The sequence below is a fragment of the Vigna umbellata genome, chromosome 1 (genome assembly GCF_029865625.1).
Source record: "Vigna umbellata cultivar VRB3 chromosome 1, Vumbellata_1.0, whole genome shotgun sequence".
Lineage (NCBI taxonomy): Eukaryota > Viridiplantae > Streptophyta > Magnoliopsida > Fabales > Fabaceae > Vigna > Vigna umbellata.
Window position 1 is genome coordinate 48,993,295 of NC_142165.1, and position 11,905 is coordinate 49,005,199.

Genomic DNA, 11,905 nt, shown 5'->3' on the forward strand with positions numbered 1-11,905 from the left:
TCACTTAAAAGTTCACATCAATAACAATTTAAATACATTTTTCATATCAAAATAATTTTTTTTAAAAATAAACTATGCTGAAGTTTTAATGCAGATAATATTTGATAATTAATTCTAACAGGACTGTCCTAATTAATCAACTTGAGATCAAAAGAACGAGAGAAATTTCTTTTTAAGACTCCATGAGGGTATGAAAGATATTTTTTTCTCTCTCTATATATTATATAAATTAATAAAAGGAGCATATGAGTTTTTTTTTATACATTATATAGAAATGGTAAATAAATAATATATTAGAGACAAATTTAAAATTAATGAAATATATGATCCATATTACGTTACGGGGTTCTCACGGAGCAAGAAAGTGACATTATTTGATTGAAACCACACAAAAAAAGTGAGATGGATGAAGGCTCCATGCTTGCAGCTTAAAGAGGAAGTTAGTAAAAAAAAAGAAAAGAAATTGAAAATAGTATAATAGTAATTATATTAAATATAGTAAAAAAATTAAAAAAGAAAACTGGTGGAGTATTAGGTACATATTTGTGGGTAACATCTTACACAAAAACAAAATACTTGTAAAAAAAATATTTTTTTATTATTTGATTTGAGACCACATGTAGTTTAAATATTAATTATATATATCAGTCGCTGCCCTATTGATAAAAATTCCTTTTTATGCATGTTGGTGCTGAGATTAGCTGTTCAATATTTATTATTAATTAACGTATCAACATCCAATATTAAATATATATGATTAACTTAATTAAAGGATTATACTTTTCTTTTGTGCACGTTTTATATTTACTTCACTTGTTATTTTTTAAGTTTTAAAGCTCACAAGTAGTTCATATATTTTTCTAATTTTTAATTTTATAGTGTATTTTTGTCTAAATATTTCGTATGACATTTTTTAAATAAATATTATTTCATAAGTGAAAATTTTCATAAACAGTTGAAGGAATATTCTACGTATTTAAAATATGCACATATGGTGTTTTTCTCTAATTCTAGTGAAAAAAATTACCAAAATATTTTTAGTGAAAGCCACATTGAATTGGTTATGAAAGTAATTTTTACATTGTTTTTATTATTTTTATGAGTTATATTTGTTAAAAAATGGATATTAAACTTAACTCAATTTCATAATTGATTAATAAAATGAGAATTATACTCACTTACATAATTTTTTATCTCTAAAAACGTGGGACTTCCAACTTTTATGTTATATTTTTTAGTTAAAACATGTTCCAAGAGTATGATAATCGAATGAAATAGTGAAAATAAAAGCAAAGACGTTTCACAAATTTAAAAAAAAAAAAGGAAAAACTTCAAAAGACCACACTACGTATATATTAAAAGAATTTTACTTGTGCAATTAGAAATTTCTAAATTTATTGAAAATGGTTTTTATAATAAGTAATGATCGGTTAAGAAAAAAAATCGTAGTTAGAAATGCAATCTTAATGTAAAGAAAACCATTTAAAAAGGATATAAAAAAAAGTAAGTAAATAATATATTCATAAAAATAATCAATGCACACTTTCTTAACATTTCTTTAACTACATCAACAATTCATTGTTTTATCATGGTTATTTTAAATCTCATTCCTATTTCAGGAGAAGTGAGCCATGATATACAAATAAAATGTGATAAATTAAAAAAGTATTTAAAATAATGAGAAATAATAGTTTTTTTTTTTCTGCAAAACGTCAAATCACATGATGATAATGCTAATAACAATAATAAAGAATAAAAGTGTGGTGAAGAAGCTTAGGGGTTCATGATATGTGATAAATGAACAGAAAAACACATTCACGTTAACCCTAACTGTAGATTTCATTTTCTTGGTCCAAATTTTCGGTTAAGCACACAGCAGCATCAACGATTGGCGAGTTTCTCTGTATCTTGAAGCAACATTTATATAAAAGAAAGTCATAGTTTTGGAAACTGCTCTTTGTAGTATGAAGGCTATGAAATGGGTTCCTGATAGGGTTCTCATAGTTTTTCTTCTTTCTTCTTTCACTTTATGTTACATCTTCTCATCAGAACACAGATCAGAAAACAGTCTCATCAGAAATCCATGTCACGAAAAGGGTTCAGACTAATGATCACGATGCTAAAGTTTTTTACAAACACACTTGGCCGGTAAGAGTCTCTTAAGAAATTTTCTTACATAGTTTTTTAGAGTTTTTCTGTCATAAAAACTTGTATATTTTCACTAACAGAAACTAAAAAACTTGTATATTAAGGACATTGAATTGTGATTATGTTTTGTGATGCTTTGTTTTTGGTTGTAGAGGATGAAATTTGGGTGGAAAATAATGGTGGGAAGCATAATTGGATTCCTAGGATCAGCATTTGGGACTGTGGGAGGTGTTGGAGGGGGTGGCATCTTTGTACCCATGCTTACCCTAATTGTGGGGTTTGATGCAAAATCAGCAACAGCAATATCAAAATGTAAGAATTACTATTATTTTTTATTTATTTAAGAATTTCTGTTTTTTAATATATAGTAATAAGATGACACACATTATTTATGCATAAATTTGATATATATTATAAAAATAAAATGGTTATAAAAAAATAAATTTTATGTTTGTGAAAGTATTTTCCTATTCTCTAAAACTTGTTCAATGGGTTATGAGATTCATGGCATGTGGGTTGCTTCCTTACTCCATACTCAATGCCAACTTTTTAACTAGAGATTCAATTTGCATGTTTTTATTTGCAAGTACTATATATGGTAAGAGTTTGGGGGAAAAAGATTAATTACTTTTACTTTTGAACTTCATTTTTTTTAAATGTTTCATCACAAGAGAAATTAAATACAGGTCTATGATTTACATCGAAATTGAAATACAGACCCTTGTTACATAATTTTTTTATCCCAAAAGAAGCTGTCTTCTCATGTGTGAATGCATAAAATTTTTGGAACATTAAACAGCTTTATTTCGTTGTAATTCTTTATTATTATTTTTTCTAAGTGTGACGACTAATAAGTGAAATAATAAATTTCTACCGAATATAATAAATAATACCTTAATATAAAAAAAAGACCTCCCACATACTGAGACTTTTATAACCTGTGTAGCTTATATTAAACTCAAGGGTTGGATAGCTGGCTAAAAGGGTTTTTAGATATTCTCCCTGGTTAGTTTTCTTTTTCTCCTGCTCACTGGTTCGTTTTTTACGGACTTCAAAGAGAAATAAAAGTTAAACTAATTAATTTGGATTAATTCATCAATTCTTTTACATGATTTAAGTTAAACCAATTTAATTAACAAGAGGTTGGTTCGACTTAAATCAATAAAGTTTAATACTACAAAAATGTACAAAGTTCTTAATCAGTATAACATAACTCTTTTATGTCGTATATTTTGGACTAAGCATGTCTACTAAAGTTTAATGTAGAACTAAGTAACCTAAATTTACGTAAGACATGTCCGACTAAATTTACATAAGACCATGACCATATATTGACAAACATAATTTCGGTTGCACTTAGTAATGTTTGATGTAAATTTTTTATTTTTATTTTAAATTTAATTAGTTTTGGCTTAAAACCAAAATCCAAAATACAGAAAAATATCAATTATAATTGTTCTTACATCCAATAGTCTTATGTTGCTTAGGAATTAATGTCTATCACAGTTTAAATACTTTTTCTTCGTTCTATCTTTTAAAACTTTTTTAAAAACAAAATCATAATGAAACTCTACGTTTCAAAATGAAGAATACCTTAGATGAATAGATGATTATAAGAATGTCACTTGTTTAAGGTTTTTCTTCACCAAATTTTTGTAACTCATTATTAAATATAAGAACTCTACAGTCAAAGATACATTAAAAAAAATACTACAACTAAAAATCAAATTTTAACCATTTTTAATGATTTTTAAAAATTTGATGAATAATAAAAACACACAAATACAATAAAATGCATACAACAAAGTGGATAAAGGAAAAAACCCTATTTTCAGAATTTAGATCAGAAAAACAACCTCCAAAACATGCGTGCAATAATTACTATTGCTGAAGAAAGAAAGGAAATGAGAAGGGGACGAGGGGAGGAGAAATTGTGAGAGGAAGAAATTAAGAGTCTAATTTAAATTGTTTTATGTCAGAGTGTTTCGGAGGTCCAATAATAAAAATATAAAAAAGCAAAAAATTGAAAAAAGAAAACCTTTTCAAATCTGAAAAAAGTATCGAACATAAAATTATAAAAAAAGATAACAAAATATATATACATAAGGGAAGTTTAAAATTTAAAAGAAAACTTATCTTCATAAACGACACACAAGCGCAAAAATTTTAATATCTCAAACTTATACTGTAAAAGTTATAATAATTCAAAATTAAGAAAGTGGTAAATAAAGGTAATATTCAAGCACTTCATAATCCTAAGCATATTAAGTAGTCTTAATTAAATAAACATGTTCAACTATAAATACTAAATACTATTCCTAACTCATTAGCAATAAAATAATAGAATGCATACATAAACACACTATTATTATAATTAAAATATCTAATAGTATTAGATTAATACCGAAAATTTACTTAGTATACTAACTTGAATTCATATTTGATACTGAGTGAGAGTTGGACACATTGAATTTATGAAAGTCGCTGGCTTGATTGCGNATATCCAGCAACCACAAAGTACTAGCCAACCTCGAGTATTACACTTCACACGGACTGGGAAATGGAAAAGACCGTCAACTTGGATTGGAATAGGATAAGCAACACGTTGATATATATATATATATATATATATATATATATATATATATATATAAACATTTTATTTAACATACAATGTCTCACCAGGATCTTCATTTTTTAAAGTAATAGTATTTCAGTGCCTTTGCACAATATATTCACATAACAATGTCGTCCATAAATTATCCACTCCCATTTTTATTGGAATATCAAACTGATTAGTAACATGATGAATGGACATAGAATCACACAAGATTTATCACTGGTAGATTGCAGAGCAGAGTGCAGAAATACTCAAGATTAAATCAAACACAATGCAGACACAGGATATCATCCATGCAGAAACGTAGGCATAAAAATGCAAAATGCCTCTTCTCACCTAATATATTATTTTAAGTTGCTAATTAAGTAATTAAATACTAACTATGTAGGTAGTAAACAGTCATTAGACAAATATTGGCTCAAGTGAAGACTATTAACCATCAACACTAATTCAAGTAGCTCGCTCAAGCCAACACTTCCTAGTGCTGTTATGTACCAGAATATAACTGCAGTCCAGTCCACACGTACAATGAACATGCAAACACCAGTACACATTCTCTTTGACTAAGAGTAATCAACCTGTCTCGAATGCTAAAGAAAAACTAAGATAAGCAGGAGCAGAAGTTCACCTCGGACATGGTTATAGTGGGACCACCAATTGAAGAAGCAATGTTGCTATATTTAGCAGGCATTGATTGTGTTGCAGGGAAGGGTGAGTATGGGATATCCTCCCTTGCTGTTTGAACAGTTGACGCCAACAGAGCACTGGGCAAAGAATTGGTATAAGCCTGCAAAGAAACAGCACTGTAAGTTTGGTCCAAGTAGTAAAATAGCTAGATAATATTGAAACGAAATAAAAATAAATAAATAAATAAATAACTACAGGGATACAAGTTATTACTACATATGACAGTAAAGCAATAAATGGCCCTGCACAATATTTAAGTCACTATTGATAACTTGTCACACAAATTTGTGTAGTAAGTTCACTCAGCATAAATATGGGTGATGGAAAAATCATAAACCATCCCAGTAATACGGATGACATCAAATGGGGGAATTTCTATCCTCAATTCCATCACAAAAATTGATTAAAATTGCCCATCCAAAGTTCACTTTTTACAGCGCACTTTTTACTTTGAAATAGAGGTGATGCTTTGCCATTGTCCCTGTTGTCTTCCATGTTATCATAGCAGCAATTATATAGCTGAGAAGTTTTATGCCCACTTTCTCTAGTGACATGCAAATTTTTTGTGTCCTGGTCGCAGCAGAAGCCGGAGGCTAGCTATAACCAATGGGCACATTCCAGGAAGTGGATGTCAGACAGTTCATTGCACTCCATGCTTTCTATGCAGGAGTCAGGTTATTTATTGTCTCATAAAGCATGGCAATTTTGATGCCGCCAAGACAATCCAAGTTTGAAACGGTCCACATTATCAATGCCTACAAAAGCTTTGAACTCTGATTTTGTAGGAACACTATGTATAAAGTGCATAGGTCGTTTAACCAATTTTCTGAAAGTAGAGCATGAGATAGTTCAGTGGCAATCTATGCCTCCTATGGTGGTCTGTCTCATAAAGCATGGCAATTTTGATCTCTCCTAGACAATCCAAGTTATGGTCCTCGTGATCACTGACTATGAAAGCTTCCACTTAGCAACACCTATGTAAACTGTAGAAGTTGTAAAAATATTTTTTTCTGCAAATACTTTACTCGACACTGTTGCCTTTAAGGAACAACATTCAGGTTGCAGTTCAAGAAGAGGAACAAACGTCAAATCTTCGGTCAATAGCTTAGAAAGATGGATTTGTACCAGAAGTCAGTTTCCTTATCTCAGCCTTAGGGCAAGACTGTTCATTTAGTGGCAGGTAGGGTTATAACGATGAATTTGGGCGTATGCTCCCCAACAGCAACTTATTAGGAGTTAAAGATCTGCTGATGTGGCAGTTAGTTAGGATATGCGAGATTATACGGAAAAGGGGCATGCATGTAATCATCATCCAGTACTTTTGCGGTAGTCCTTAGGGAATGGGCAGAGAGAGTTATGTCTTCTCTCAGGTGCATTTGCTCTGAGATTAAAGGATGTTTACAGTGTTATTTCTTGTTTTTCCAATCAAGAATATTGTTGAGGTTCTACTGAATCTAGTTCCAACAATATCAAAATCATTTCAGAACTAACTCTATAACTAACAGATTCAGACACGAAAATGTTGTATATTGCAACTCAAAAGATTTAAGAATTCTATGCATTACCATTACACTAGAGAAGGGAGACAGGTTCTGTATCTGTGAGCTTGTCTGTGAATGAGGGAATGTAACATCTGGTTGTTGGGCATTTTCGTACGCAAACTCGTGCTGAGAAGAAGGAAATGAGTATTGATTTTCCTGAGCAGTTTCAGGGGGTTCAGATTTTAAAGCCTCTGATTGTGAAATGGAGGAATGCTCAAAAGTCCCAGCATCTACACCAGATAAGTGAGCTAAATTTCCATCAGAGGTAGAAGTCAGATGCTCATCCCCATAATAGTCAGGATTTCTGCAAGAACAAAAAAATACATCAGTAAGATGAACATCCCCATAATCCAGAATATTAAGAAAGTATACTGATATTCTAAGCACATGCCTGACATCGGAGGATACAATTGTTGAAACATCAGTTGCTCCAGATGTATCCTCCAAGTTACTTTTCAAGGGCCTAGAAGTATACGGGCCAGATCCAGAAATGGTGGCATCATTAGCAGATCCAAAACTTCCAAAGCTCAGATTCAAGCATTCAGGGGTATGGAGTTGTAAGTGATTTGGAATTACAACAGAAGAACTCTCCTCCTCTTGTTCTGTCTCCTGATCATTTGAGTGTAAATTTAGTTGCTCCAAATTTGCAGCAACTGATGAAACACCTTCAACTAAAAGGAAGAAGTTACAAAATTAGGACCTAAATGAAGGCACGAGTTTGATATGATCCTGAACTTCACACAATATTATAATAACAATCTAAACCATTACAGATCATACACAGGCAGGCCTGTGAACATACTAGAAATACAATAAATCCTATTAAACCAATCATGAGTATAAAGGATGACAAAGAAAAGATAATAACAACAATAACCAACCCATTGGATTGACTAGTGAATAAGAGAATTGTGGATTATGGAAAATGGAAGAAAGCCAATAATCCACCGTACCATTTAGCAGACACTTTCAAGGAAAAAAGCAGAAGTTGCATAATAGTTTTAAAATACGATAAAAAACCAATGAAATATAAATAAAAAGTCATGCTGTGTGCCAAACAAAATGAACATAGATAACATGTCAAAAGTCCAATCACTCATGAGAGATGACAAGAAGATATGGGATACATGGAACAACCAAGACACCCATGAGCTGACGGAATTGCAATGGCAGATCTAAGAAATTCCCCAATACAATAGTGCTATAGCACTTATTTAACACCACTGATTACAATTTTCACTGTGCTATGCCTGTGACTTAGATGATTCCAGCAAATTCTAGTAACAGCAAGTGTAATTTTAAGAAAATCACCAAATACGCAAACAAAAGGCATATAAACATGAAAAATGAGCAATTACAAAGCAACTTTATATGAAAATACTTGTACCATCATTCCAATTACATGATAACTACGACTCATTCTGTAGAAATTTTTCAAAAGGCAGTAATAGACGAAGATAAAACATAAAATAAATCAGACTTCTTCCACAAATTAAAAATAACGTCTGCACCTCATCTTGTTTAGAAGCTCTTTGGTATAACTTCACCTTTCCAAAGACTAAGGTGCACAATTTAATTCTCAAGGGAGAAGTTTGATTATTCTACCACCTAAAATCTTCTACAAGTGTTTATCATGAAGTCTATCCATAATGAGTTAAAAGAAAGAAATATAAATATATATATATATATATATGAAGTAGATGATCAATATAAATAGAGATAGAGATACAAGACAAGTAACAAATAAGCATCGTAGTCACCTTCATTATTTTCAAAAGGGTGCCGATGAGGTTGGTAGGGATTCATGTCATTGTACAAGCTACCATCAAAAGCTGATGTACTTTCAGGATTGTCCTCAGATGTACTTTTAACAGATCCGGCGTTGTCTGGATTCTCAACAGGATCATCTTCAGCTACAAGTTCATTTACATGGGTCTTCAGCTGCTGGTTAGCTTCAGCAGAATTAGAAGAGTTTGTATGGTACTCAGATGTTGGTTGATCATCTACAACTGAGGATACACAAACAGCAGATTGGTGCTCAATAGATGGCCATTCATCATTCTGTTCAACATTTGAGTTAAAACCAAAGCCTTGATCATTGTTTGTCTCTGACACCTTAGAAGCATGACCTTGCAATGAATGCAAATTGTGCTGTGAAGATGCTGGGGGTGCAAAAACATGCTGATGGTTACCACTGTGGAGAGAAGAGTTGGGAATGGATGTCTTTGCCTGTGGCCTACCCATCCTGACAATATCAGCCATAGATACTTGACCTGGGTTCGCCACCCATGCAGATTGCAATCCACCGTGTTGAGATGAAGATAGCCCATCACAGACACGGACAGAATCACTGCAAAGGTTTTGAACATTCATGAGACACTCCACCTTAGCTCACATTCTAAAAATGTGATCAGTACCCAATCACTTACAGCAAAAATTTAATTTTGTAACATAAAAGAAAAGACAAATAAGGTAAACACCAACTTTGGCCCCCTCAACCTATAAAACATCATATTGGTCCCTAAATGATATCTAATGCAATCAAATTCATCCTCCAAAAGCCAATTTGATTACAAACATATCAATTTGAAAGATAATTTGATGTTACATATACCATTGGAGGACAAATTTAAACGTAAAAAAATTATATAGTTATATAAAGAGGAGATTTTTATAAATAGAGTAGTTCATTGTAATCAGTTTGGTGTCTTGTATATCTTCAGAAGACAAAAATGGACACTAATTTGCTTTGTTACCGTGAGATAAAGTAATCCAGAGAAATAAGGCACAGAATGCATCAACTATTTGAGGAAAGAATAAAACTGAATTTACAGTGCTTGCAAAAAGTTGCATGCTTTAAAAGCCAACTTGTTTTTTAGAAGAAACAGGAGGAAGCATAAAACACCACCTTGTACATGAATAGAATTAAAATCCAAGTTAACACAAATGGCCAAATTTTTTTTTCTAAGCATAATAACCAGACCAAACTCGCAAACAGATCGTAATATACCTGTAGGATGGTAGTTGCCTGCTTCCATTATTATCCAATGCGCTAGGCGCAGAATAAGTAGAAACTCCATAACCAGGCGTTCCATTATCCTTTTTCAATACAGGTTTTCCCTGCAGAAGACCAGAATCTGACCTCCAAACAAAGGTGATGATGATGGCAACCACAACAACAATAAATCAACAACAGATATTAAAGAAAACTTGGTAACGTACAAAGCAGCATAAGACTAAAAGCGGTATTAAAAAAATAGAACAAGCATCCCGCTTACCCCCACTGCTACTGAATTGAGTAGCACCTCCACGCCCAACATAGCGGTCCGCACTAACCCTAGCGCCGCCACCGCTGCCACGACTAGACGTATTGCTTACCCCTCGAGGCCTGGAATCCGTCGTGTCCTTAGTCTGAAAATAATATACAGTTAAATTCTCATCGTGAGCATCGGAAGCAAATACATAAACAGAAGTATCAACTAACTCCTCATAACACACATCTACAATAAAAAAAAACGAAAACGAACTGAACGTAGATACAAACACACCTCCTTTTTCTTCTCTCGCTTGCTCTTGACCTCGTGAAAAGGATCTACGGAAAGAGCAACGAAGTTACATAAGATTGGACACGTTCGACGAAAGCGAAAAACGAAACCAGTGATTAAATTGAAAAACCCTAGTGCAGTATAGTGTTATACCTTGGGAAAGGAGTCGACTAACGGCTTCGTTAGGGTCCATGTTACAGTCTTTGAGGGTGGCGTAGATCTCATGTTCGGGGATGTTGCTCACTATCTCCTTCAGACTCTGAACCATCTTCCGACTCGCCGGAGGAATCCCTGCCTTGTGGCCCCCACCGCCTTTGCCGCTCATCCTCCTTGCTCGCTCTCCGATCTGCCACCGCCCTCGCCGCTCTCCTCACTAGGGTTCCGCCGCGATGAAAATATCTCTGCTCGCTGTCTCTCTCTCTCTCTCTCTCTATGATTTGCACCCAAACGGAAAGAGAACAATACCGAACTAAACCCTCCTTTTCACTCTTCTGAGTTTGCCCTTTTTCCCCCCTTTTTCGGCAAATTACCATTAATCCATTTCTGAAAAACTTCGTGTTAAGTAAATCAGGGATTTGTTTTTGCTTTTAAGGATGATTAATATTTTCAGACTTTTTTTTTTGGAAAATAATCAGTATTTATTTGGAATATTATATCTCACTGTTCAATCGGATTTCAGTGTATAGAGTCCATAGTAAAAATTATTAATATCAATAATTGATATACAAAGGGATATTCATCTTTATTTTACACTGTTTTTTATTTCTGCCATCTAAAAAAAACCACAGTTTTTCATAAAATATTGAACTTTAATTTCTATTCTTTAAAATAAATTCCGTGTATATTTTTAGCAAGTAAAAGTAATACATTTTTAATTGAAAACATAGTTATTTTAATATTATTTTCAAGTAACGTATTAATTAAGTATGAGGTTCCTTAAAAACTGAAATAGAAACCATAACTCAATATTTAGACAAAATAAATTAGGCTTAATCATCTAAAAAATTAGAAGCAAAACAAAACGAAAAATGCTTAATCACCATGTAGAAGTTCACACATTTAACCAACATGCAGCAAGAATGTAGAAGTTCACACATTTAACCAACATGAGAAAATATTTTGCATAAATAATAACTAAAATGAATATATCTTTAAAAATAAAACTATAATTTGAAATTTTGCACCTTTATTTTCCATTCATTATAAATGATACTTATTGATTTTTTTTAGTGTGACATTTTTTAATTCTCAATTATGAATGTTTTTATCATTTTTTACTTTTATAATTATTAATATGTTTGTTTGTGTTATGGATATTTAGAAAAGTGTGGAGAAACTTGTTTATTGTATATTTATTATATATT

At 32.1% G+C, this 11,905-nt stretch overlaps 1 protein-coding gene across 1 annotated transcript; it reads right to left on the bottom strand.

Moving 5' to 3' along the window:
• Nucleotides 1-5,354: 5,354 nt before the first annotated feature.
• LOC148205584 (uncharacterized) lies at nt 5,355-11,077 on the bottom strand. Its single transcript, XM_088103555.1, has 8 exons — nt 10,695-11,077; nt 10,545-10,588; nt 10,275-10,407; nt 10,007-10,133; nt 8,757-9,346; nt 7,388-7,667; nt 7,021-7,300; nt 5,355-5,555 (listed from the first exon to the last, which is right to left on the bottom strand). Exons 1-8 carry the CDS (start codon nt 10,864-10,866, stop codon nt 5,370-5,372), a joined length of 1,812 nt encoding a protein of 603 aa, XP_087959681.1. The 5' UTR covers nt 10,867-11,077; the 3' UTR covers nt 5,355-5,369.
• Nucleotides 11,078-11,905: the final 828 nt, after the last annotated feature.